Source organism: Malassezia pachydermatis (assembly GCF_001278385.1).
Source record: "Malassezia pachydermatis strain CBS 1879 chromosome Unknown scaffold3, whole genome shotgun sequence".
Taxonomy (NCBI): domain Eukaryota; kingdom Fungi; phylum Basidiomycota; class Malasseziomycetes; order Malasseziales; family Malasseziaceae; genus Malassezia; species Malassezia pachydermatis.
The window spans coordinates 476,078-502,067 of NW_017253140.1; the positions used below are offsets into that span (position 1 = coordinate 476,078).

At 58.1% G+C, this 25,990-nt stretch overlaps 14 protein-coding genes across 14 annotated transcripts; 8 read left to right on the top strand and 6 right to left on the bottom strand.

Moving 5' to 3' along the window:
• Positions 1-61: 61 nt before the first annotated feature.
• On the bottom strand, positions 62-991 carry Malapachy_0812 (mov34-domain-containing protein; the record flags this gene model as incomplete). The annotated part of the gene is made up of 1 exon (XM_018135325.1): positions 62-991. The coding sequence occupies one exon, from the start codon at positions 989-991 to the stop codon at positions 62-64; it is 930 nt and encodes a 309-aa protein (XP_017992458.1).
• Positions 992-1,126: 135 nt separating this feature from the next.
• Positions 1,127-5,161, bottom strand: Malapachy_0842 (hypothetical protein; the record flags this gene model as incomplete). Its single annotated transcript, XM_018135355.1, has 1 exon — positions 1,127-5,161. The coding sequence occupies one exon, from the start codon at positions 5,159-5,161 to the stop codon at positions 1,127-1,129; it is 4,035 nt and encodes a 1,344-aa protein (XP_017992704.1).
• Positions 5,162-5,538: 377 nt separating this feature from the next.
• Positions 5,539-7,203, top strand: Malapachy_0830 (hypothetical protein; the record flags this gene model as incomplete). The annotated part of the gene is made up of 1 exon (XM_018135343.1): positions 5,539-7,203. One exon carries the CDS (start codon positions 5,539-5,541, stop codon positions 7,201-7,203), a length of 1,665 nt encoding a protein of 554 aa, XP_017992540.1.
• A 178-nt stretch (positions 7,204-7,381) lies between these two features.
• Malapachy_0821 (kinesin-domain-containing protein) lies at positions 7,382-11,050 on the bottom strand (the record flags this gene model as incomplete). Its single annotated transcript, XM_018135334.1, has 7 exons — positions 7,382-7,389; positions 7,425-9,630; positions 9,663-10,192; positions 10,220-10,309; positions 10,341-10,471; positions 10,501-10,750; positions 10,777-11,050. 7 exons carry the CDS (start codon positions 11,048-11,050, stop codon positions 7,382-7,384), a joined length of 3,489 nt encoding a protein of 1,162 aa, XP_017992600.1.
• Positions 11,051-11,208: 158 nt separating this feature from the next.
• Malapachy_0810 (dihydroorotase) lies at positions 11,209-12,330 on the bottom strand (the record flags this gene model as incomplete). Its single annotated transcript, XM_018135323.1, has 1 exon — positions 11,209-12,330. The coding sequence occupies one exon, from the start codon at positions 12,328-12,330 to the stop codon at positions 11,209-11,211; it is 1,122 nt and encodes a 373-aa protein (XP_017992460.1).
• Positions 12,331-12,452: 122 nt separating this feature from the next.
• Malapachy_0835 (hypothetical protein) lies at positions 12,453-13,358 on the top strand (the record flags this gene model as incomplete). The annotated part of the gene is made up of 1 exon (XM_018135348.1): positions 12,453-13,358. The coding sequence occupies one exon, from the start codon at positions 12,453-12,455 to the stop codon at positions 13,356-13,358; it is 906 nt and encodes a 301-aa protein (XP_017992545.1).
• A 24-nt stretch (positions 13,359-13,382) lies between these two features.
• Positions 13,383-15,135, bottom strand: Malapachy_0823 (cactin; the record flags this gene model as incomplete). The annotated part of the gene is made up of 2 exons (XM_018135336.1): positions 13,383-13,414; positions 13,440-15,135. The coding sequence occupies 2 exons, from the start codon at positions 15,133-15,135 to the stop codon at positions 13,383-13,385; spliced, it is 1,728 nt and encodes a 575-aa protein (XP_017992598.1).
• Positions 15,136-15,341: 206 nt separating this feature from the next.
• Malapachy_0837 (hypothetical protein) lies at positions 15,342-16,232 on the top strand (the record flags this gene model as incomplete). The annotated part of the gene is made up of 4 exons (XM_018135350.1): positions 15,342-15,874; positions 15,913-15,967; positions 16,002-16,157; positions 16,191-16,232. 4 exons carry the CDS (start codon positions 15,342-15,344, stop codon positions 16,230-16,232), a joined length of 786 nt encoding a protein of 261 aa, XP_017992547.1.
• Positions 16,233-16,339: 107 nt separating this feature from the next.
• Malapachy_0839 (hypothetical protein) lies at positions 16,340-16,756 on the top strand (the record flags this gene model as incomplete). Its single annotated transcript, XM_018135352.1, has 3 exons — positions 16,340-16,431; positions 16,477-16,583; positions 16,674-16,756. The coding sequence occupies 3 exons, from the start codon at positions 16,340-16,342 to the stop codon at positions 16,754-16,756; spliced, it is 282 nt and encodes a 93-aa protein (XP_017992539.1).
• Positions 16,757-17,051: 295 nt separating this feature from the next.
• Malapachy_0802 (pelota protein) lies at positions 17,052-18,432 on the top strand (the record flags this gene model as incomplete). Its single annotated transcript, XM_018135315.1, has 2 exons — positions 17,052-17,119; positions 17,151-18,432. The coding sequence occupies 2 exons, from the start codon at positions 17,052-17,054 to the stop codon at positions 18,430-18,432; spliced, it is 1,350 nt and encodes a 449-aa protein (XP_017992507.1).
• Positions 18,433-18,436: 4 nt separating this feature from the next.
• Positions 18,437-19,379, bottom strand: Malapachy_0850 (hypothetical protein; the record flags this gene model as incomplete). Its single annotated transcript, XM_018135363.1, has 4 exons — positions 18,437-18,689; positions 18,718-18,734; positions 18,767-19,077; positions 19,133-19,379. The coding sequence occupies 4 exons, from the start codon at positions 19,377-19,379 to the stop codon at positions 18,437-18,439; spliced, it is 828 nt and encodes a 275-aa protein (XP_017992648.1).
• A 270-nt stretch (positions 19,380-19,649) lies between these two features.
• On the top strand, positions 19,650-20,279 carry Malapachy_0898 (hypothetical protein; the record flags this gene model as incomplete). Its single annotated transcript, XM_018135410.1, has 3 exons — positions 19,650-19,893; positions 19,920-19,983; positions 20,018-20,279. The coding sequence occupies 3 exons, from the start codon at positions 19,650-19,652 to the stop codon at positions 20,277-20,279; spliced, it is 570 nt and encodes a 189-aa protein (XP_017992215.1).
• A 298-nt stretch (positions 20,280-20,577) lies between these two features.
• Positions 20,578-24,063, top strand: Malapachy_0879 (hypothetical protein; the record flags this gene model as incomplete). Its single annotated transcript, XM_018135392.1, has 1 exon — positions 20,578-24,063. One exon carries the CDS (start codon positions 20,578-20,580, stop codon positions 24,061-24,063), a length of 3,486 nt encoding a protein of 1,161 aa, XP_017992753.1.
• A 600-nt stretch (positions 24,064-24,663) lies between these two features.
• On the top strand, positions 24,664-25,966 carry Malapachy_0891 (carboxypeptidase s; the record flags this gene model as incomplete). Its single annotated transcript, XM_018135403.1, has 5 exons — positions 24,664-25,030; positions 25,058-25,446; positions 25,642-25,701; positions 25,737-25,818; positions 25,848-25,966. 5 exons carry the CDS (start codon positions 24,664-24,666, stop codon positions 25,964-25,966), a joined length of 1,017 nt encoding a protein of 338 aa, XP_017992214.1.
• Between the last annotated feature and the right edge of the window lie 24 nt (positions 25,967-25,990).

Genomic DNA, 25,990 nt, shown 5'->3' on the forward strand with positions numbered 1-25,990 from the left:
TACTATGAGGCTTGTTTTTTCATGCTCGATACGATGGGGCAGCGAGGAGGTATCTATCATATTACAGCTCAGCCAGAATCATAGTACCGAGACTCTGCACGATCTGATCGCCCATCGCCGCTTCTACGGTGTCTTCAAGGTGACGCTTGGGATCCTGCTTGCCCACATAGTGCGTCTTGATCTGCTCAGGCGTGAGCTTCGCTTCTTCCTTCACAGAGTTTTGGTAGTCCTCGGCCAGCGTCAGCATGCGCTTGACAGCGGCCTGGTTCATATGTTGGTGCTCCTGGAAATCCTTAAGTTGCAGACCTTCCGTCCATGTGCGTTTGTGCAAGTTGCCGAGCATTTGCTGCTCCAGTTGCGTCTTGCGGTAGCCAATGGCAATGGAGTAGTAGTGTCGGTTCAAACCGTGAATCAACGACTGAATCGATGGCTTGTTCAGGTGGCCAATGTTGGATGTCGTCTGGCGTGGCTCCTGGCCCAGCATCACGGTCGATGGGTTGATCAGGCGGAACGCATCAATCACGACCTTGCCTTTGACAGATTCAATGGGGTCGACGACAATCGCCACAGCACGTGGATTCAGCTGCTCAAACGACTGCTGTGTATTGATATCGACACTGGACAGCCAGCACCCAAAGCCAGGGTGCGAATGGTACCAGCCTACGACCACTTCCGAGCGGCCCGTCTGCTTAAGCATATCCAGCATCTTGGTCTGGAAGACAGGGTCAACCGCCTCGACACTCACACCGGTACCCGACTGAGGCATAGCAAACACATCGACAACCGATACGGTATAATCATCGACAATGGTGCCCAGCAAGAGACCCATCACTTCCATAGGCACACCAGCACGGCCATGCTTGAGCATTTTCAAGAGCGCCAGGCTGCTGATGTACACTGTCTCGGCGTTGTCCTGCTGCGGCACATCTCCAGAGGCGGGCGTCGACGACGCCCCCACCCGCGCTTGGTTCATAAGGGCTTGCAAGTCCATCCTGAGCAAACTGGCACTTGGTCGCCGTCGTCGTGGAAGCAGCCACCACCAGCGAGGCAAGAGCGACGACGCGCGTCCCATGTTTAGTCATGCTGATTCAGACTATCCAGCAACTACCTAGATGTGCTGCCTATACTACGCACGCCGCGTCTGCGACCGCGCACGCAGCGCCTCCATCCGCTTCGCGAGGCGAGCCTGCAAGGCCTCTCGGGCCTGTTCAAGATGCGGCTGCGATTCTGCGGCGTACAGAAGGCTGTCCATCAGCGAGTATGGCAACGCTAGGCCCTGCGTGGAGGACGAGGTGCGTGCTTCGTCTGTGGCTCGTTGCACACACGAGGCACTGTACTCGAGTGCCTGCTCTAGCTTCCCTGCGCGCATCATGACACGGAGCAACACATCTGGCGCCTGTGTATCGAAGAAGGTGGTGAGCCAGCTCGGCGCCATACTCCATGCATCCATGGCGAGGAGTCGTTCTGCGATCACACGGGCATACGTCGTGTGCGCCTGGCCTGTGGTCATGGTCCAGTGCATATGCACATACTTCCATGCGCGTTCATGCGCAGGTCCGGCCCAATGCGCAGCACGCGGGGAGCGACGTAGGAAGGCCGCATGTGGATCTGCTGCTTCTTCGTCATCGAGGCGAAGGGTCTGCAAGCTTGGATCACTCTCTTTCTTCTGTACACGCTCAACGCGGCGAAGGTATGATCGTTGAAGCTGGACACTGGTCTGAGTCAGAGCATCAAACAGGCTGTCCATCGGTAGAGAGAGCTGGCGAGCTGTTGTGAATGCATGGTCCACATCATCGTTGGCCAGCATCAAATGCATGGCATCGTCAGCACGCAGCGGCGTATGTGGCAGCGCCAGCTCTGGGTACGTCCGCATCAAGGACAGGCGGGTCAGTAGGGCTTGGTATGCATGACGAACGTCGTCCAGCTGCACAATGGCCAGCGGCGCACTTTGCTCTGTGAGTGGGATAAACTTCGTCACGGTGCCACGCAGTGCGCGATGAGGGCCTTGTGCATGTACTTCTTCGCCCGCCTGGTCCGTAGCATGCGCGAACCAGGCTTGGGAGGGAGGCAAGAGCGTCAGAGCATTGATCGTAGCCAAGTAACTTTGGGCCTGTGTAACGAGCCAGTGCTGGGCACTGTCCGCTTCATTGGGCGCGTCGTGCATGTGTTCGCCGATGCGATGCGCGTGCTGGTACATGGACGCCGCTGCGCTTTTATAGTCGCCTCGTGAGACGTGGTAGGCGTACAGGATATGGAAATACGAGGGCTCGGCCCAGGGTGTCGCATGGCGCGCCTGGAAGCTCAGCGTTCGCTCCACATGCGGCTGCCATTCCAATAGGTCGAGGCGCAGGAGCGTGCGAACTTCGTGGGACTGGCACAGGGTCGTGACCAGGGACGAGAGGCAGGTCGTACGCAAATCGTCCCACGGCAACGCCAGGATCGTCGAGCTCGCTTCATCGTACAAATGCAGGGCGAGCTGGGCACGGAAAAGCATCGTCCATACTTCGCGTGCTTCCGCCTCTGGGACGTCCGCCCCGCGCTCCAAGGCATGCATCGCTTGTTGATAGCATTGATACGAGACGTATACATCCGACTCGAGCCACGTCGCAGCGAATCGCCAGAGCGAGAACTGGGCTGTGGGCGTTGCACTCGCACGACACGCCGGCGGCACCACGACGTCCCACGCATGTTCTTGCACGCCGGCCTGCATACGAGCGGACAAACGCACGCATTCTTGGTACGCCGCCTTGGCACGTCCCGTATGTGCGTTCGCCCGCATGCGCAGGTAGGTCGATGTAGCGTCGTCCCAGGTGGCCAGGCAGGCGCGCACCGCATGCGGAGCCACGTCCAGCACACTATGCGCCAGCACAGGCACACTTGCATCGTGTGCCACACCACGGCCTAGCGCCGCATGCAAGACACTCAGCGTCCCGACGTGGTCCTCCCACGTCGACGCCAGCACGTAACGCGCACGTGCCTCTTTCCACGACGCGTACGCTTGGGCTTGCACACTCGCGAGCGCTGGCACGGGAGTCACGTGTGCTAAGAGCACCAAGAGGCCACGCAGCCCCTGCAAACGGACGTGCAGCGAGGCAAGGAGCGTGTAGGCCTGAGTCGCGGCAAGCCAGGCGGTAGGGGTGGTGGCTTGCGTGTACACAGCCACGGCCTGGGCGACATGAGAGACCCATACATCGGCGCCCTCGCGCTCGACCATGGCCGCCAAACGCGCGAGCAGGTCCGAGGGGAGACGCAGCGCCGCTAGTGCGCTCAACGACGACGACGGCTGCAGCGCGGCATCGATTTTGCGTGCGGCACGTGTGCCAAGTGTATACACGGCCTCGGCCGCCCATGTGGCCACGTCCAGCAGTGCCATGGGATGGCTCTGGCCCCGCGTCTGCAGCAGGGCGTACGCCTCGTCGTCAGGCGCTTGCGTCGCACACAAGCGCTGCACCTGTACATATTCCGCCTGCGCCGCTTCTACGGCCCACTGTGCGCTAGGTCGGTCCGTGAAGGGCGCAGCAGCGGCCCATCGCTGCGCCACTTGCGCGAGCCACGCACCCGCGCCTGTCGGCTCGGCCACGCCCAAAGCGTGTCGTGTCACGATCCATGGCACACCGCCACGGACGTACAAATGCAGCGGCCATCGTGCCGCACGATCTAGCTGTTCCACACGGCGTGTGAAGCGCAGCCATGCATCGACATGCGAGCCCAACGTCGAGGCCATCGCTGCAGCGAGGCGCGGGTGCGTCGGTGTGGATTCCACTTCGACACCCTCCGCCCGCAACGCAGCGGCCAGGGTCGTTGCACTGAATCGCATCGGCTCACAGAGCCGAGCGAGGAAAAATGGCGCAGGGGCGTCTGTATGTTCAGCCAAGGCGGCATCCAACGCGGGGCCATGCAGTGGGGCATAGGGCGACCATGGCTGAATGCTACGCCATGGCTCTTCGGTATCACCTAGCACGAGCGGCGCTGCGCCAGCTTCCAACGTCGGCGAGCCACTCACGATGGTTGTCTGGAGCAAGGGCGCGCCAGCTGCATGCCATAACAGCCATACACGCCATGTCTCACGGTGGCGGACCAACGCCATATCACGCAATTCTACGTCCGGCGCTTGGGTCATGGGATCGCAGGGCCGCGTCCATACCAGCGCCATCTCACCCAGACCACCGGACCAGCTCCGACTCTCTTCCAATTCGACACCATAGGCTGCCAAGCACGCCTGGGTGTCAGGCACATAGAGCACCACATAGAAAGAGTAGATGCTGTCATCTGGATACAAGAGTTGGACAAGCGGCGTACTTCCATGCTCAAAGAATGTGGATTCTGCTTGCGACGTACTTGGGAGATCCAACGTACGGACCAAGGTATCTGTCGCCAAGTTCCACACACGAACCTTGCGATCACGACACACGCAGAATACCAACGCGGTGTCCGTATCACGAATGTGGCATGCCACGGACAGCGTCTGTGTAGGCGCCACACCATCAGGCGTAGCTCCCCCACGGAAGAGACGCGACAAGAGGAACGACGAAGGACGCATCACACTTTCGTGCCACGCTCCATGAGGACCATGCTCAGCGCCGTGCCATAGCTGTAAACGGATCAGCGCACCATCCGCACACGAAATGAGCAGCAGGCCAGCATCAATCACATGTACACTCGTAGCGGTAGGCGCCACACTCTCGCTCATATGCTCCACTGCATGTTCGAGCGCCCAGGTGGATGGGAGGGCCGTCCCACGCAGCACACACGCCACAGGGATACGTAGGCGGTACACAAATCCCGTGACAGTGACAACGAGTAGGTACAAGTCACTTGAAAGCGCATCTTCCCACAAGCCTACATGGGCGACAATCGGCGCAGGGAACGTGAACCGAACAGGCGAGGGCTCTTGTTTCGGCGTCCCCAGCAAGCGCAGCTCTACGTCCAATGTCGATGTGAGAACACGCGCCATTGCCAGAGCGTGATCACCCAGCACACTTACATGGCATGTCGCTGCGTCCCATGCATGCGAGGCGACAGCCAACGCGCCATCGACAGGCGTCGGCGCAGGTGCTTGCGCTGTCTCAGACATGGTCGGCACAACATAGACACGCTCATGCCGTGCCTCGTATGGATGCAGTGCATCCAGCGGCACTGACGCGATGCTGTGTGGCAGCATCCGTCACGAGACTCTGGCAAGGAGGAAAAGCTTCACGCTACCCACCACGAAAGAGCAGGTCGGTGCGACGAAGCGACCGAGAGTGTTTCGTTGACACTTTTTAATTTCACATATACCCACACGATGGCGGGCCACGCGAACGCGTTCCAAAATGGCTAGCTAGGTCGGCCGTTTTTATCCAACGCATCTAGACATGCCAACCCTCCACATAGAAACGGCCAATTTCGCAGCGAAACTTTCATCTTATCAGACGGTCCCCCCTGAGATCGAATCGGAGGTGCATGCCGCGTTGAAGGTTTGCAGGCGTTTTTTTTTTGTCGGACGAACATCTTGCCGATTCCCCTGGGCCTCTCCCTTCCTAGCCTCTCTCCTTATATATGCGTTGGCTACAGAAGCGCGGGTGTGCTTCGGGTGCTGAGCGACGGCCACGTCGCCTGACATTTCTAGCTCGGGGATTTCTTCTGTTAGCTGCCTTATTCTTAGTCAATGTTATTCTCTGGGTAGCGACGACCATCACGTTCACTATCAAGCACGACAACGGTGTTGCGCCGCCATCGAATGCATCTCATGAGGCCTCGGGTATTCTGAGCGGCGAAGACGATGGGCCTGGTCAAACGAGCTCACTTATGAGTATTGCTTTGATTGCTTGGACAACGGGTCTTCGCCATGCCGTGGATGCTGATCACATCTCGGCTATTGACAATGCCACACGTCGCATTATGGCCGTCCCACGCAGAGATGGCCGTGGTTTCCGGCGGCCTGTAACGGTCGGCCTCTTTTTCAGTCTGGGTCACTCATGTGTGGTGATTGCCGTGGTGATTGCCGTCGCCGTATCCTTTATTACCTATACACGTATGGACACCGTATCCGAAGTGGGTGGCATTATCGGCGCCTCTGTCTCCGGCTCGTTCCTTTTCTTAATTGGTGTCATCAACTCCATCATTTTAGTGCACAGCTTTCTTCAGATGCGCCGTGTTCGTCGCCAAGAACGACTAGACGAGGCGCGCGTCGAAGCCGCTATTGCCCAGGCGGAGGCACAAGCTCAATCCAACGCCGAGGTTGACGCACCTGCGGGGATCCCTCACCTGGCTCCCCCGCCGCAAGCGCACGTAAAAGAGGACGTGCCTGCTACCACAGAATCCGCTACGCCAACCATGCATCACGGCATTCACCTTGTCGATCCTTTCGAGACAAGGCCTGCGATGGATGAAAAAGAAGTACACAAAGTCATGGACGAGCTTAATGATCCCTCTCTTCCCGACAAAGTCGACGAGGCCCACTCGCCTACCGGTGAGAAACGTCCCACGGCCGAATTCCGCGGTCTATTTACACGATTGGCTATGCCGTTGCTCAAAGTCATTGACCGTCCATGGAAGATGCTGCCTATTGGTATTTTGTTTGGTCTTGGCTTTGATACGGCCAGTACCATCTCGCTCCTGGGCATTGCGCTCATTGCCGGCGGTGGTCTGAACGGGGGGAACTCAAACGGAAGCATAGTGCTACTAGCGCTCCTATTTACGGCGGGTATGAGCTTCATTGACTCTTGTGATTCTGTGCTGATGATTTGTGCTTATTCCTGGGAAGAATTGGATGCGATGCCGAAATGGTACTCGCCATGGGAGCCTGTGCCTGACAAGATTGATACGCATCAGGAAGTGACGACGTCGCGGGAGTCAGACATTGCGCATGAATTGGTCCTTTCCACGACACCCTTTGCCCTTTTACTTACGCTCTTGTCTGTCCTCATGGCCTTCATCGTGGCTGTGATCGAGATTCTAGGATTGATTGGCGAACATTGTTCGCAATGTTCTGCAGCGGCTGATCGTCAGGCGGCGACGCATGATGGTGGTCTGGCGGGCAGCTGGTGGTTATGGTGGCGTTGGTGCAATGACTACTTTGGTTACATTGGTATTGGCATTACAGGCATTTTCGTGGTCTGTGTTGTTGTAGCCCTCCTTTTCACGATCCGACATGCACGTCAACGGCATGCGCATCGTGCTGCTTTGCGTGACAGGGCCGGCAAGTGGGGCGTGCAATACTAATCATAGCATCGTCACAACTTAGGTAGATAATGTATGAGTAGGTGGCGTTGAAGGCATGGGTGCAGATGGGCTCATGTCTTCTGAAAAATCTCCTAATCCATCATTCAAATCATGACGAAGCGCCGACAAGTCTGCGAGCGAGCTCGTGTCTTGCAACAGAGAGTCGTCATCATGGCTCTCATCCTGCTCAGGCCGCGTGAGGAACTGACGTTGAAATAGACCCCGTTTGGGCGCCGTCAATTCCGCCGGCGGAGGCACCGCTTCGCTGGGTATGGGCGACGACGACGAAGCGGACGTAGGCGGCTCCGTCACCTCGGCCGTAGGCCGTCGCGCCGTCGTTTCTTTGAGGGCTTGCGTGGCCCCCGCGGTCGTTTCGGTGATGGGCTTGGGATCGATTTTTCCACGTGCAGGGCCGCGTGCCTGCGTAGGACGCATCCCTGCCTGCGCCACGGATGCACGTGGTCCAGAGGTGGTCGAAACTGAGGGGCGTGGCATACGTGACGGAGCGCTCTCCGAGTCCTGGGATGCGCCTCGTCCAGGACGGCTCGGGCCCGTCAGCTCGCTCGGCCGCGGCTTCATCCTGGCCATTGTCTCTGACCGACCTGGCCATTGGCTCGGTGCTCGCGTTACCGGCACTGGTGCTACGACGCTGGGCCGTGGAGCGACGCTAGGGCGCGGTGCTATACTGGCACGAGGCGCCATGCTGGATCTGGGCGCCACGCTGGGCCGCGGCGCATCATTGACGGGTATTGTGGACGCCATATCACTGGCGCGCCGTGCTGTGGATGGTGGTGGCGCAGATGGGTGCGACACACTAGGCCGCAGTACACGACGACGTGGACTTTTGCGCGTCAGCCGAGCAAGAGGCGCATGCAAACTGGGTCGCGAGACTCGACGTGGCGATGCCGTGGCATGTGTACGTGCACGCGTAGGGGTATGGGGTCCTTTCCGTTCTTTGCTAGGCGATACAGAGCCACCACTGAGTTGCGTAAGCATGCGCTGGCCCTGCGCGGCCATGTCTTGCAAGGCCGCTGCTATATTGTCTGGCTCGCACGTCTCCGCCTGTACATCCTTGGAGGCAGTCTGTAGCGTGTGGACCGCTTGCATGGCCCATTCCATGCACATGAGCATACGTGGCGCCCACGTTTCATGCACAGCGTTGTACAGCGCCGCTTTCGCTTGCTGCGCCTGAGTAGCTTGCAGCATCGCTGTTTGCTTGGCATGCGTAGCTTCGTACAGTGATGCGCATACATCGTCTGTGCTTGCTAGCGGCGGCGCCTCCGATACCAGGGCCGGTACTTCCAATGTCGGTACCGGCAGCAGCGCTTGGCATCGTTCTGCCATACTGGTGAACAGCGCTGCTTCACGATCACTGCTCGCGCGGGGTAACGCTGCCTGTGCCGCATCCCATGTTGCTTGGGCTATGCACGACGCACCGTAGGTGGCAGGCACCAATGCTGCGGCCTGGGACGCCTCTACCTGCGTGAGCAATCGCTGCTCGGCAGCTTGTACTTCGACTTGGCGTTTGACCATCGACACGGACGACGAAGATGACGACGATTGTGAGAGCTTCTCTTTCAGTTCTGCCACCTCAGCACGTAGCGAGGCGATCGCCTGGACGTACTGAGCCACATGACGATCAATGTGCAGCAAGTTTCTCGAGACTTTGGTCTGAATGTTTTTGGCTTGGTTGGCATATTTTAGTGTGTTGTGAGTCTCGTCGTAATGCACACTGGACGGGCTCACACAAGCAATCATGACCGTCTTGCAGTTACCACCCAGAGAGAATTTTAAAAGACGGGTCAGCTTGCTGTTCCGGTACGGAATATGACGTCCACGCGCACCGCGTGCACCTCCTGACTGACATAGGGCATTGATACAGCTGCCGAGTGCGAGAAGCGAGCGATTAATATTCGCACCTTCCTTCATACGCAGGCCATGGTTGTTCGTGGCAGAGGCACGTTCCGAGCCGGCCAAGTCGATGATGTTGAGGGAGGCACTGCACATTTCCTCGACGGTATCTGCTGTACGTGGCCGACGTGAGACGTTCACTTGGAGGACAGCGTGACTACGACTGCTCACTGCATTGGCTTCCGTGGGGCTCTGTGTACGGCGTTTGTTGCCTTCCGTGATCATCGCAAGAACCTGCTCGGGCGACTCGGGCACATGCTCTGTAATGCCGACTACTGAGATCTTGCTTGCTGCATCTTCCCGCAAGGCCAAGCCTGGGCCGGGCGGCGTCGGTGTCTCGGAGAGCAAATCCCGGATCGTTTCATTGTAGATTTCCAAGTATGACAGTCGTACATCGGTCTCGTACTCACTCTTATCGGCATTAATGCGCTCATACAGTCCTTGCATGGTCAAGAAAATCAAGCCAGGGTCCTCGGCTGTGCCGCTAATAGTATGGGTCTTACCACATCCTGTTGCCTGCTTGTCAGTTTGTCGTTGCGAATACGTACGCCGTAGGCAAATACACTTGCATTGAACCCATTGAGCACTCCCGGCAGCATGGGCTCAACGGTCCCACGATATACTTCGCGCTGGGTCGTGGGCGGAGGAAATACGCGATCAAAGGCGTAGCGTACATCGCGTGGTCGTCGTCCATTGCCATGGAACTGCAGCGTGGAAGGCACGCGTGGCCGCGATGTATCGGCGCTATTGACACCGCGCGACATATCTGGATCACAGGGATCAAACACTAGTACACGGTCATCCACAGGCGCAATAATGTTACGGATGTAGTTGGTGCGCATAGCCGCAATGGCTGTCTGTGTTTTGCTGGGCGAGGCCGCGAGGCCGCCATCGCCTTGGAATGCCTTGGTTGTGTCCACTGGCGCCAGCAGGGACACTTCCTTGGCATTCATAGGGCGGACACGCACGACCACCTGGATCGACGAATCCGTCATACTAATGTAATGCGCACCACACACCCACGTCGTCTGCGGTGTAAAGGCACAGGCCGTGACGGCGCGCAGGCTGAGACCAACACCTGAGGTCGTGTTTGATCACGTGATACAATAGCCTACCAAAGGAACGCCGCTGGGCACGCGCGCTGCGTACGCGGTATAAGCGCTACCAAAAAATGCGCGAAGGGTTTGTTCTTCCACTGGGACGTCAGACGTAGAGAGGATACGTACCACGAATGCGTCGAGTAAAAAAGCGAGTCAATGCGTAGGCGAAAAGAAGGAGGCCTAAGGGATTGGCTAGCAGCACTTGCGTGCCGATAGCCCACCAGAAAAAGCCTGCATACGAAGGATGCCGCGCATACCTAGCGAGTGAGCAAAAAGTGGTACATACGCGTAGACACCTGTAGTTACCAGCACATGATCTTCTCGTTTTGTCAATGCCAGGGCATGGCTAAAGTTGGTCGATGCATGAATCATGGCTAGCGATCGTAGTGCTTGGCCCACCAGAAGGAGGGCGAGGCCTATGATATACAGGGAGGTATGCTGCTTCCACGATGGAACCATGTACCATTCAACAATGTATTCCAGTACGCCAAATGCATGTGCTGCCATGTACTCGACACCATTTTGCAAGAGGAACGCTGAGGTGAGATGAAGAGAGACGTACAATCTGATTGAAGATGCGTTTCGTTCCAGTATGCTGTCACGACAAATTCCAGCAGATGAAAAAGGGACCATGCGAGCAGGTAGGTATACAAAGCCGGCGCGACAGGCAGGGATGGCATGGAAGGGATCCCATGGCCGATCTGCCCTACGCAGAAGCCAGCCAGGGTGCCTAGCGCGAATGCCGTCAGCGCGATACCGCCTACCGCTGGCGAAACCTCTCGTGGAATCCGAGCAGGACTCGCGGCAAAGAACCACCGCTGTACCTGTACCACCATGGTAGTCCACGTTACAGATCGGTCTTGTCTCGCTGCTGCACGCAAGGCACGATGTTCTTTGTGCCTGTCAGTCTACCTACCTGCGCACGTGGCACCAGACAAAGAAGCGCATGTTTCGTACGCGCGAACAAAGAAAGGCACGACCGGCACTATAGACGCTATGCATCGATGACCCACCCGAGGCGTTGACCGGCCATGAAAGGCATTACCTGTAGCTTGGACGCATCGCCATCCGCCTTGCTTTGCGATGCTGGGTGTACGTAGGCCGCTGGCACATGGGCATCGGCCTCAGTACTGCGGCGCAGCTTTACCGTACGGCCGGGCGTAGCCGATTCCTTGTAGAAACGACGGCCATTTTCGCTCACGTAGCCGGCCAACTTGTCTAGGGCACCGAACGACTCCAGGAGCGTGGCGCAGAGGGGTAGCAGGACAGGTTGTGTGTAGACGCCAGCCGCACAGCCACAGTTCTTTACGAGGTCCTCTGTGGAGTTATTCCGACTGGAAGGCGACGGGTACTTGGATGCGAGTGGATGGGGCGCCGAATCCGAGCCCAGGAAGAAGCGTGGATGTCCCTCGCGGATGACCTCGCGCAAAGCTGCACGATCGTCTGGCGTTTTAGCGACAGGCTTGCAAAAGTGCAAGGGCTTGCCTGCCCAGTCGTCGACAATGAGCTGGAGATGGTGCGGCGTGATGGAGCATGCCACGGTATCGCCGCAACGCTTAACACACTCGACAGCTGCGCGCGTGGTAGCGTGCTCCAGCACGATGCGCAGCTGGGGGAACTGACGATGAATTTTTTCCAGGTGCGCGAGGAAGAGCGGTTCCGCGTTGAGGACACAGATCCCTTTCTCTGCGTCACTCGGCAGCTCACCGTGCAGGTTCAGCACCATATCCATCTCCTGCATCGCCGCAAAGACGGGGTAGTACATTTCGTAGTCTTCAATACCGCCATCGCTGTTGGTCGTCACGCCGCGTGGGTAGCTCTTCACGCCACGCACACCTGCCTTGGCAGCCTTGCGAATTTCGTCGGGGGTGAGTTCAGGGGAAAGGTACATTGTCACAAGGAAGCGCGTGGATGGCGCGAGTTTCTCCAGCGAGGCCTGGTACGCCATCGCTTCGTCTGCCGACTTGATGGGGGGGACCAAGTTCGGCATGACATACGCCAAGTCCATACCGCCTAGTGCGACATGCGGCGTGACCAGCTCGCTCATCTCGCCCTGGCGCAGGTGGACATGGAAGTCAGCTGGGGATGGCACCTCCAGCACGTCAGCCTTCGTCATGATGGCGGTCTGCTAAGCGTCGAAGGCATGAAGGCACACGACGTCTCCACATCGGCCGAAGAGACCATTGGGCCTCGGCGGGCGTCGTGGAGGCGCGGCTGGGACGTGGCTCCCCTCACCGAATGCACGAGCCTCCTCCGGCGGACGACGTGCCGCCGTCGTACGAGTCCGTTCTTGCCGATACGTTTGGCGATGACTCCGTGCACCATGCTGCGCCTATGCCCTCTACGAGTGCGCCGTTGCATACGCCTCCGCTGCCGCCCCGTGTCTCATCGCATCGTGAGCCTTTAGGGCCGTTGCCTACGCACGAGCCACGGCCTGGCCACCCCCTTTTGCATCACAATAAAATGCTTGTATACCCCCGATACTGGACGCGATGTGAGCGGTGCTTGAATACCGGCTACAAGCACCAACATCCGTCGTCGCCCTGCTCACGATGTTGGCGCAAGTATGGCCGTGAATATGCCGGCGTCCTACGCCAAGCGTACGAACAAACTGGATCGTACTCACTGTTGCAAGGCGTGACATTGCAGGCACCGCTGCCTTCGGCCACATCGGCTGTGCCGTACACCGTCGCGACCTCCGCTTCAGCGCCGTACCAACAGCCCCACGTGCCCAACCGCCTCACGGACGAAGCGGTCTGCGACGAGGATCGGTACAGCGCAGCGCCGCCACGGTACGATTGGGCATCGCATGCGGAAAGTGACCAAGCTCTCCCGCAGCAAGACTATCCCACGTACACGCCTCCTGCGCCTCATCCCATGTACCCTCCGATGCCTATGCCTATGCCTGCGCCTATGCCTGCGCCTATGCCTATGCCAATGCCGCCTCGCATGGGGCCTACCATCGACTGGACTGGCTACGGCGCGCCACCCGGCGCGGTGATTGTCCAGCCGGGCGATCCACGGATTGGCGGCGTGCTATGCCCTACCTGTGGCGGCTCCGGCGAGCATGTCGACCTGTTCTCGCTGTTTGATGGCAACGATGAATGCGATACGTGTGGCGGAGCTGGGCGTGTGCCGGGCTAAGCGCCTACTACTAGAACTACAACACTACTTGCGGTACTTGAGCCGCTTGAAATTGACTGTGTGAGTGGTGTGCATACGTACAATACAGTTGAAGCACGCCGCGATCAAAACTACATCGAAAGCCGCGCTTGTACGAATAGTCCCACGGCCGCTCCACGATCCGAAACGCCACGTCCTCGTACGGCGGACCTGCACTAAAGCGCAGGAGCTGCGTACCACCGGGTCCCTCCGGATCGGCCAGCACGCGGTACGTCGGCGCGTGCGATGGATCTATGAGGTCCGGGTAAAAGATGTTGAACTTGTAGCCTTGCACGATTTTGGGCGGCGGATGCTCCGCATCGTAATGCGTTTGGTTGTACTTGTTCCATTCGTAGCCAGTATGCACACGGTTAAAGTAGCGTGGCTTGCGTGGCCGATACTTGTCTTGCCATCGGTATGCTTGCTGAGTGAGGTGCACATCCTCGTTGAACACTTCCTCTTGCACGCCCATCGCACGCGCTGCCTCTCGACGGACCATGGCGTCCGCAGCCGTGTCGCTGGGCACTAGCATGTGGGCCGTGGTGGCGCGTGGGACAAACGGCTGTTGCAGTACACGCCGACGTGCGTCGCAGAGCCGCGCTTGCATCGCGGGCCAGGTGGTATAAGGCAACGCTTTTTCGTCCGCTGTCAGCTCCGAAGGCGGTCGGCCCGGCGGCTCCATCGATGACATCCATGCATCGCGTGCACTCGCAGGTGCTTCGATCTGTGGCACGTGCTCGGCCATCGCCAGAGCTTCTTGCTGGGCCGCCTGACGCTGACGTCGGTGCATGGAGGCCACTCGCATCGTCATCATCGTATCGTACATCGTACGGAGCTTTGCATGGCTACGCACCACGACCAGACGACGCAGCATCGATTCCCAGTACTCCACATCGAGCGGCTCGCCCGATCGTAGTTTCTCGCGGATCGACGTTTGCAACGTGAGTAGTTCCTCCGGCGTCTTGTCGGCAAGCATCGCATCAATGTCCGCGCGAATGCTGGGGTCCAGTCGAGCTGTGGTATCATCATGCTGAGGACCTTGCAGCATGTCATTACATAGGAGCAGCACATCACGCCAGTACGCAGCGCGACTCGGCTCCTTTTCCCAGCGTGCCAGCAGAATTACATCGTCGTGCAAGGCTTGCAAGTCGGCAGGCGCTAAGGCTGACATCATACGCCCAGGCTCCTCTAGCGCCACATCCACGTCCATATCCATCTCCTCGTCGTCAGCACGAGACAAGACTTGGCCAGGCGGCTGTTCATCGTCCTGGTCGTCCTCTTCTTCGTCTTCCTCATGTTCAGAATGGGACCATAGCAGCAAGAGAACGAGCAAATCAATAGGTTTAGCACGATGCTCACGCGCACGAATGATCGCGCGTGTTTTTGCCTGGGCCAGCATAAACTCATCTTCTTTCGCTTGCCAATCAGCCATCGCCTCCGCTTCCGCCTGGCGTGCACGTCGTTCTTCGTCTTCGCGCCGCTGCTGCTGCCTACGCTCTCGTTCTGCCCGGCGCGCTTGCAGCCGCTCTACTTCACGCTCCGCTTCCTTACGCCGGTCCGCCTCGAGACGTGCCATGTCCTCCTGCGACATACCAGCGCGATGCGCAGCAGCATCGCGCTTCTTCCAGTGGAACTTCTCTTCCTCAACAGGGGCCGAGGACGAGTCTGCGGCATACTGCAGCCACACGGACCTTGCCCCCTGGTCGTCCGCATCGAGCTTCGCACGCTTCGCATGGTTTCGCCCAGGCGAACTGCGCATCTCTCTCTCACCCCACACGAGGAGGCGGCGTGCGCACGGTGGCCACCAAGGTGGCTTCGCGCGTGATCACGTGGCACATGGGGTACGGGGGCGTGCCACATCGCAGTAGGAGTAACGCTGTCACAATCAGGGACCGTTACACCTTTCACACACGTCTCCCTCTGGGCTGTGGTGTGATTTTGGGTGCGCAGATTTCCTCGGAAGGCATGTTGCGCGGCACACAGAGCAATTCTGTCCCGTCCAAATGGAACGACTTGCTACAGTCGAGCCAGGGCAAGCCACTGAAGTTGGAGGTGGCCTACCCCTCCTTCCATGTGCCTGACTACACAAAACATGTTCACAGCCTGGTAGGGCGGCTATGGGCGTATGATAACGTATCGGGTATGTTGGTCCTGGAGACGGGCCAGGCTCCGCCTCTGCCCACGGCGCTCCGCAATTCGCCCGTGTCCGCCGTGTACGAGGCAGGCACAGGCCGTGCACCCACGTCTGGCTCGCTGTCCGGCTTCAAGATGATTTGCGTATCTGAAATCTCCCAGGCCGATGTCTTGTCGGAAGAGGCCTTTGCCAAGGCGCTGCCAGACGCGCCGGCGCAGCTCACCGTGGTGCCCTCTATCCCGCCCGCCGTCCTTGCGGCGCGAGAAGCAAACGCTATCAAGAAGTGCGAAGAACGTACGCACCAACTTGGCCCCCGTGAAGCTGGCGTGCTAGGCCAGGCTGTATTCGATGCGCTCAACAAAACGTACGTGCCACACTCGTATTTCTTTGCTCACTCTCCAGCCTTCCTTGTCGATGGCACGAGGCTCATATTATTGTTTTGGACGAGGTCATTATTGTACGTGGGTGATGCATATGTCTAACTCTGCTAGTCAGGACCAGCCTATGACAAGTCGTCTACTTATGTGCCCAACCTCTCAGGTGAACAGATTGAGCGTCTGTTGAACGAAGGCGGCGAGTCGGATATTGCTCCTACAGTGGATCGCGCTGCTGCCAAGGCGGTCACATGGCAGCGCGTTGTAAAAGTGGTATGTCTCCTTCCTTTTCTCTTACTTTGTAAGCTTGAAGGCGTTCGCAGCAAGTTGCTTGTCAGCGATATGTAGATTGAATGAGAGGTACACTAGCCATGTGGCGCCACGTGGCCCAGTGCAACCACGGCGGGCGCCCGTCGCCTCGTCCTTGTTTCTTAGCTAGCTCGCTGTCTTACGTCATGGCGTCTGTATTCACCAAGGCGTTCCCTGCGGCCGTGAAGGAAATCCGTCTGCATCTGTCGCCCAGTGGCGCTCCTAGCGCTGGTGCTCGGTACGTAGTTTGGCAGGTGGAGTTATGGTACTAACACAAGGGCAGTCAGTTCTTGTCGTCGCACTACAAGTCGATCAAGTCGAGCAACCCCTCGCTGCCATTCCTGATTCGCGAAGCACAGAACACGCCTGCCCGTGTGTTCGTTCGTTTCGGTATGTATTAGTGGATTGTCTTGCGAGCCGCGTACTAACACCACGGCGCTTGATGCACTATACCTACGTGCTATGCCGGTAATGTAACAGAGCGTGGTGTTGAGAAGAATGCCGAGATTGATGGTCTCGAGGCATCGGCGGTGGAGAAGAAGATCTCGGATCTACTTGCCTAAAGCATACCATGTATCATCTATGTCCAAAGGCTCTCGTATCTGTATCCTATGACGCTTTTATGATATAGACACATAGTTTTTTTCGACATTACGCTGGGCTTCTACGCCTCCTGCCTATCCTCTCTTGACTTGCCCACCAGGCTCGATAGCTACCAGAGCTTGGTGTCACCTCCCCTCTTCTGCCGACGTGAGCTTCGACCGCTGCCTCCCGACGTTCTCTCTCCCTCGCTGACAAATCGCAACGGAGTGACGCTTCGTCCCCTCCACAACCACCTGAGACACCTTGTCATCCGCCATGAAGATCCTGTCGCGTCATCTCGAACGTGATGGTAGTGGCACGATCACCCTCATGCCAGAGTGCGAGTACGTTGATCTGCGTCTGCTCATACCACAGTGAGGATCTATACCATCTTTATAACCTGATTCAGCCAGAGGACCTCGTACGCGCCTCCACGGTGCGTCGTATTCAGAGCGAATCCAGTACAGGCTCGATTGAATCTCATCGAATGCGGCTGCAATTGACGCTGTCTGTGACAAAGATTGACTTTGAAATGAGCGCTGGGAATTCCATGTCCAATACCGCAGGCAGCGGGACGGACTCGGGCAGTGAGCCGCCGTCGGAGACATCGACACCGATGAGCTCGTTGGTTCTTGGCGAAGCAGGCCAGGCAGCGCCATTAAGCGGTGCGAGTCAAGGCCAGCCTATGCTGCACATCTCTGGACGTGTGGCTGAAGAAAATGATCATGTGCGTACAGGCTCGTTCCATACGCTTGACATTGAGTTGCAACGCAAGTTGTCGATCACAAAAGACCATTGGGATCAGCATCATTTAGACATTCTGGATGAAAGTGGCGAAGCAGGAAACACGGCTGAGGTTGGCGCTGTAATCCTGGGTGAAGGACGTGCTATTGTTTGTCTACTGACCAGCCACATGACCATTGTACGGCAACGCATCCAAGTCGCATTACCGCGGAAGCGAGCTGGTGCAGGCTATGGCAGTGCGAGTGCCTCAAGCGGCACAGCGAAGCTCACCGAGCGCTTTAATACACAAGTGTACAATGCCGTCATCAAACTCTTATCGCTCCCGGAAATGCGTGTTGTCCTTCTTGCTTCGCCAGGCTTCTGGCGTGAATCCATGTATGATTACTTACTGGCCGAGGCGACAAGGCGCAACGACAAAATCCTTATGGGCAGTGAGGGGAAGCGAAAGTTGCTGAAAGTGCACTGTGCTACGCCGCATGTGCATTCGCTTATGGAGGTGCTAAAGAGCCCTGAAGTTTCTGCGCAACTCCAAAATACCAAGTTTGCCCGGGAGAACCAGCTGATGGATCAATTTCTTCGCACGCTCGCATCGGACGAGCTTCGAGCATGGTACGGTGAAAAAGCCGTGTTCCTTGCAGCGAACCGTGGTGCGATCGGAACGTTGTTGTTATCAGATGCCCTCATGCGCAATACGCACCCTACGATGCGCAAACGTTGGCTTGATTTATGTGAGCAAGTGAAGAGTTATGGCGGTACCTCCGTATTCTTTAGCTCTCTTCATGAAAGTGGACGTCAATTGAATGGCCTGGGTGGTGTCGCTGCCTTGCTCACCTATCCATTGGATCTTGAGATGGTCGAAGAAGAAGAGGCCGAAGCTGCTGCCGAAGAGCAGGCGAAGAAACAGGTGCAGTGATACGCTACTCCGGCTCTTCCGTCATACCACGAAACAGTGGTGTATCAGCACGTCGAGACGATGCGGGTGGTGGACGATGCGACGCACGGCCAAACTGCGCATGGGCCACGCCTGTCTCAAAGGGTCGTCGAGCTGCACTGAACAGTTGTCGTTGCTCTTTCTTCGACGAATCATCATCTTCCACCTCAAACAGGTCCGGCATCGCGGCTAGTACCTCGGCGCTAGGCTCCACGACTACCACAAGCTCTTTGATGAAACTGGCGAAGTTAGACATGACATACATACACCTTGAAACTCGAGTACTGCGTGTCAGCGCGTCCATAGACATACGTACAGATGCTATTACATATGGTTTTCTTGTATCTTCCGGCTCTTCATCTAGGGTATAGGGCTGCGATGACGTGGGTATATCTTCATTATCACTTTCGGGGATGACATGCTCTTCTACGTCGTCTGATTCCTGTTTGACTGTGGTGCGCGATTGTGATGGCTTGGGTGGTAGCGGCGCATTGGCATCGATTTTGTCAGAGGTCGTCAGTGGAATATCCACCGAGGTCGGGCCGCGTGGAAAGTGAAGTGTGCGTGACTGTGGTGAGCAGGGGTCGAGCGTACTTTGCGCAGCACGGTCGGCGACCGTTCCAATGGCTGGAAGTAGTAAAGTACCTTGTACGAGTCTGCTGTCAGAGGTCCATCCACGTACCATGCGTTTGCACATGGATCTGTCCTTTCGTATGAGCCTGTTCTTTGTAGAGAAGGCTTGGCAGACTGGTGTCAGGGCGTATGTCGACGTACTGTGGCTTCAAGTCATGCTCTACGACCTGCTGGAGGAGCTCAGGATGTCGATTGATCCACTTGACATGCCTTTGATCGAGGTACAATACCATGGAGATGATGGTCGTGGCGGATACGCGCAAGTAGTACACGTTGCGCACGCCAAAGCGGTCCATCGTGGGAGAGGGTGGAGGACTGTGTCCGTGCGGCAGTCCATCATGTGGATGAGGGTACGACATACCTTCGCTCGGGCGCTGTCTACGACGGCGCCACGACGATCGCTTCCACGGATCTATCGGTATTGGATTGATGTACATGGCCAGCTCTTTCTGTATGATACGGTACCTAAAAACCTGACGTCGTGTAGGTACTGTGGCAACTCACTAGCAGGCTTCAAATCTATTCCGTTCCTCAACTTCTTCTATGCACGCGTCGTGCCGAATCCTATGGCTGCCTCCCTTAGCGCAGGCGAGCCGCTTCCAGAACATGGCCCTGTGCACTGGACAGAGGACGAGGACCGCCTCGCTGCGTTATGGCCCGACGGCGACGTGTCTGCCCAGGCAGGGTGGGACATGCTGTGGCGGCGGATGCAAGAAGAAGGCATGAGCTGGGTAAGTCCATGTCAAGGCGAATGGAATATGATCCATGCGGTCGATACACCCATTGTCTACCGCCATTTGTCTCCCGACGGTAGGTCTTCAGCCCACTCACGCCAGGCATCTTGACGTGGGCCGGCAATTATACCATGCCCCTCGATCCAGCACAGCTGCGCGTGCATCCGTATGTATTTATGTCTATGTTCTCACACTATCAGTGAGACGGGGTACCTGTACCACCCCTCGCCTGTGCCGCCACGGCGGCAGCGGCGTGCCACGTCATCCACACCGTCACCGTATGGTGCCTACAGCCTTGTGGCATCGCATGTGGTGCTTCAGCACTTTGCCGAGACGCTCGAGATCGATATCGATCAGGGTGGCGGCTCTGTCGTCTGGCAGGGGCAGGCACACCGCTTAGCGCTCCTCGATCCCCACGAGGATCTCGGTGTGCCTCGACGCGTCGAGGTGGCGCACGCATAGGGCGGCCCCCACGCTTGGCCTCGTGGCTGCGCCTTCCTGCAGGGTGCCCCTTGATGCAGCTTGGCTCTGGGATGCACGCCGTACATAGCCCTATCACCTGCATTATGTAACATCCCTCTGCAGCCTTGTGCAGAATTTCAGTGGCCTCGCTATGGGCTCTGGGCGTGTGGTTCTGGGAGCCCTCTTAGTGCCACCTTGGTCCTAGGTGCTAGTTGTGTCGGGACTCCCGCCATACGCGCTAGGCGAGGCCATTGAGATTGAACGTGCACGCGGACGTCCACGGGTGCTACGTTCCACCATGGATGGCGTCGCTCCACGAGGTCGTCAAGACCAAATTCGCTCCGCGAAACGAGCGTTGCGCCAGTTCCAACGGCGTCGCGCTCAAGAACAAAGCAAGCGTGCTTCCCGTACGCTCCGGGCCTCTGTGCTTGTGCAAGGCACAGAGAAGCCTACCATTGTACGCCAGAGTCTCACTGCGACCAATGTGCTGGGCACAGTAGCGCGTGAGTCGGCTGTGCGGGCCACAGACAAGTCACGGCGTCGTCTTTCTCGTCCCTCATCGATTCGGTTCGAGGACATGTCCGACCCACCAAGCCGGCGGTCGTCACGCACACTCACACCGGGCCAGTTGGAGTCTCTTTTCCCCTCTTCACGCGACGAGCGGCGCATGTCGACGGTCTTCCCTGCGCTTCGCGGCCCGTCTGATTCACGCCGCTCGTCGATGATCATACCTACGCCGGCGCCTGAGAATCGACGACGTGTAAGCCGTCATTCGCGTCAGTTTAGTATAGCCACACGGGGCGAAGGCTTCGAGCTAATGAGTGGGCAGCCTTTGAGCACAGGCGGTCCTCGGTCCTCGCGGTACTCTGTTCGTATGTCGTCGCTCGAGCCGGCAAGTCAGTTGTTTGGGCACCGCGCTTCGCAAAAACCGCTACCGCCGATCCCATCCGACTGGCGAGCGGCCTTGCAGCATCTGGGAGAGTTGGACTCTGACTCGGACGCGGACGCAGACCGTACCACAGCGCTGGAGAAGCTCGAGGGTCGATACCAGCCTGGCGCCTCGCCTGCGACGTCCGACAAGACGTCACGCCGACGTGCGCCTGTGCCCAGCTGGCTGGGCTTGGACAATGCAACGCCACGCTCGGCCACGCCCACATCGCCTACAGAGGCCTCGCCTGTGCCGGAATTGTCGACCGTGCAAGAAGTCGATGAAGTATCGACGTCGCTGATCTCCAAAGCGCCTGAGGCCGATGAGTCTTCCAGCCAAACGAAGCTGCGTCCTCTGCGCCTGGGGGCCTTGTCGTCGACGCCTTCGCGGCCGTCGGCCCCAGCCTCCGCTAGCGTGAAAGCAGCACATCGTGTATCGAGTCTTCCTTATCGTGCGTCTGTATCCCTGGACGAGGCGCCTGCCTCGCATCAGCACCAGGCAAAGAGCTCGCGCAGTGCACAGTCCACGACCATTTCCTGGCCGCCGTCCGAGCAGGCTGGCAGTTTATTCAGTCCCGAGTCTAATATATCCGATTCGCCCGGCGCGACCAGCATTGACTCGGCGGAGCACACGCCACGCAAGCGTATGGCTCATTCGGACGACTACATGCTGGAGGCATGGCAGCATCGGTTCACTGAGATGCAGAACGAGCTGAGTGAGCAGCGTGAGCGACACCTACATGAGGTGACGGCGCTCCAGCGTGAGCTTGATGATATGCGTCAGATGATGGGCTCGCAAATCGTCACACTTACGCAGGCACGCGACAAGGCCGAGGCGCGTATTGCTGAGCTGGAGAGGCAGATGGAAGCGACGCAAGTCGAGTTGCAGGACACGTCTGGCGAGCGCGATATGTATCGCGAAGACATTGGCGATTGGCGTACACGCTGCAGCGACTTGGAGCAGACGATTCAAGCCCAGCAGCTGCGTCTGGAGAAGGAAAAGATGTGGCGCCAGATGGCGCAGGCACGAATGCAGACCTTGCGTCAGCGTCTGCAGACGTCGGACAAGGCAGGTTTGGACATGAGCCCATCTTCGAGTTTCTCCACCACGTCTTCGCTCCTGGACGTGCCAGAGCTGCCGGAGCTGCCGGAACAAGACGATCCCAAGGTATGGGCGCAGAACATTGCACGCCAGCTGTCGAAGCACACGCCGTCGCACTCGGAATCGCTGCCGGATCTGACCCCAGAAGCGGTGCAGCTCGTATCGGATATGCGCGAGCAGATTCTTGCGCTGTACGCGTCCCTACAGCTTGAGCAGTCACAGCATGCTCTCACACGCGAGCAGCTACGTATGGCGCAGGCTCCGGTCGCGAAAGACGCCGACGAGCCAGTATCTTCCAAGGATACTACGACACCTACGGTGGTCTCCGCGCCCTGGGTCTTCACACCCGCGGACAAAGTGGCTGCCACGGCCTTGGAGAGCAGCGATGCAGTCGCCACCGTGGACGAAGAAGAAGTGCCTACGCCTACTGTGCTGCCTACAGAGGCCAGTGAGCCTGTGGCGACAGAGTCGACGCCGGCCGGCTCACCAGATACGTCCACGGCCGATATTCTGTTTGCAGGCGCCTCGGATGTCGTTGATCCCTTGGTCGGTTTGGGCCTCGGCGATGACGCGCCGGCTACAGACGACAAGGGCACTGGCACTGTGCCTGAGCACATGGTGCCATCGCTGCTTGGCGCGTCGGCTGAGATCACGGCATCTCACGCTCACTCCTGGTCGCAAGAGAGCCTCGGTCTGTCCACTCGTCCGCGCCGTCCGCCTAGCGAGCCGGCGACGCCGCGGGATACGACGGATCTCTTCACGACGTCGCCATCGGCGGACACTATGACGCCCATTGTGAGCGAGCCTGCATGGCCCGATATTGAGGCAAGTTACTCCATGGAGGAGCCGCCTGTGCCTGCGCTCTTGGCCTCGCCGGCCGACTTGGAAGGTGGTCTCTCGACTGAGGACAGTGTGTGGGTGAGCGACGAGGACGAGGCCGATGCTTCTGCGTGGGTCGATGACGACGCCAACCCACCTACGCCACGCCCTGAATTTATTCCTGAATGGAGCTTTGAGCAGGCGACGTACGAGGCGGCGCGGGATGTGCAGGTGTTTGAGTTGTCAGGCAACCATACGTCGTCGCGGTATGCGCGACGTGGTGCACGGCGTGTGCGTCGTACGCCTGTCGAGGACTTTTTCGGTATTTTGCATGTCGAGAAGGAAGCGCTTCCGCCGCTGCCTACGCCGACGTATGCCCTGGACATGCCGCCCGTGGATATGGACGCTCTCTCTACTTCTTCGGCGCCTGGCTTTACGCCCAAGGTGCGTGCCGCGTCGCTCGCGACGCCGACGGCGTCGCGTCTTTCGGCTGTCCAGCGCGGCTCTGCGCTGAATGACGATTCGTGGACAAGTTTGGAGGATTGGCAGCCTGCTGCGAAGACATTGGCATCAGAAGCCGCGTCGTTTGTCTCGCACATGTTCTCCGGCATCACTGTATCGTCTCCTCCTACTTCGTACGAGTACGCGGACAACACGGCGCTCCCTTCGATCCTGCCTTGCGATGTCGACGAGGAGCCGCCGCAAACGCCCACCATGCCCATGTCCAACAACCATTTGGCGCCCTCGATCCCGCCACCCAGCTCGCCGATTCCGCGCAGCCCCAGTGACGATTCCCCTGCCCCTCGTGAACCTGGCCGTCTTCGGTACGTCAAGTGCAATCCCCAGACCCGCATTCCTGTCCCCTCGCCTATCTGGGAGCTAGACTTTACCTACACCACGAGTACGCCTGGCGCGGCTCGTGTATTCACGATTTAATAGTTTATACATATCTCATACATGGCTCTGCCGCTACGAATACGATCATGTACATGTCTTGCCCTTCTTAGCTGACCCAAAAAAAAACACGGCTAAACCTAGTGGAGGTCTGCTTGATAGGCGCTGTGCCCTGCATAGACCTTGTCAAATGGTCGCCGTCGTACCCCATGACGTCGGGCGAGCTTCCGACCACGACGAAGGACGCTCCCATCAGGCACCCGCCACCTAGGTCCTCCCCACCGTGGAAGACCCTGCTTGTGAATGTGGCTCTAGGCGTGATACTTACCTTGTACACGACCTGGAGTCTATGTCCAGATCGATTGGACCTGGACACCCTCTTGCCCGATGACGAGCAGGGCGTCTGTCTGCCCACAAAGTACCCCGCTGAATCTTACAGAGATGGTCTGAGGCGCTTCGATTCCGTACCCAGGCCTCCGCGAGACCGTGGAACGTCATAGTCAGGCCGTGCAAATCGACACCACCGTCGGCGATGCATGGCCCGATCCAGACGAGGACGATACGCTGTGGAGTCAAGGGTCCCCCGCATTTGCGACCTGGCTTCGCCAGGCGTTCCTCCACATCCATCAGGGCGACCGTGTAATGCGCGAAGTGATTCATCAACATGGCCTGCTGTACACTTGGCAAGGCTCGGCCCCCTCTCTTGAGCCATTGCTCTTACTGGCGCACCAGGATGTTGTGCTGTGGAGGCTACGACGCGCGACGCATGGACGTGGCCACAATGACATTGAACGGCAAACGATTTGGGGGCGTAGCGCCGTGGACTGCAAGCAGTTTGTGATCGGTATCATGTCGTCTGTCGATACGCTGATAGCGAGCGGGTTCCAGCCCAAGAGTACTGTGCTCCTGAGTTTCGGCTTTGACGAAGAATCGGGGGGTAATCAGGGCGCTGCCCACATTTCAAAGGTCATCTTGAACAGATATGGCAAGTATGGAGTCGCTTTCATCGGTACGTATATACCATCTAACGACGCAGTGGACGAAGGCACACCGATTCTGCCCGCCGACGATCCCAGCTCGTATGGCCAGCCCCTGGCGACCGTTGCTGTGACAGAAAAAGGCTCGCTGAACGTGCATATGGCTATTTCAAGCCGCGGCGGTCACTCATCGCGCATCATTGCCACGTTGGAAGATCATCCGTTCCCCGACGTACTGGGCGACGCCTCGCATGCCTCGCTTCAGCACTTGCAATGCCTTCGCGATGCGCCGCACATGCCTAAGCATCTGCGTCGTGCCTTGCAAGAGCTAGAGCGGGCTGAAAAGGGCCTCGATGCGACGTGGGTATCGACGGGGGGCCGCCATGCGTCTTTGCCCCGCTTGCGTCGCTGGTACGAGAAGTTCTGTCGTGCCGACGACGGACTCGACGTATGCCCACGTCGGCCTCACTGACTCAAGTTTCACGATCGATACGAAGCCCGCGTCGCCGATTGAAGGAGAACATGCTGATGCATACGACCTGCTTTCTGACGTGATTCGTGGCACGTTCTTCCTGAGCGAGCCGCGGCATGAACTTCGGTCGACGGAGCCAAGCATCACGATACGGCGCCTCGGCACTACCAGCACTCTGTGCGTGTGGCGCCTACAACGCTGTTTGCCAACACGGATACCGCATGGTATACAGTATGTATACGGCAAAGCACGACTGACGCTCTCAGAAAGTGACTCGAAACATTTTCCGCTTTGGACCGCAATCACTCTATCCGGACCTGACCGGCATGTTTGTATCCAAGCAACTGCGTACGTACAAATGTGCCTACTTACTCTAGACACTGTCAATAAACATACCAACATTGATGGTCTGATCGAGAGCGCACACTTTTTCACAAACTTGATCGTAGCCGCGAGCCATTCTCCGATCGAGTCGCTCGCTTCCCCGGGGGCCTGAGGAAGCGTCTCCACACGCGCGCAC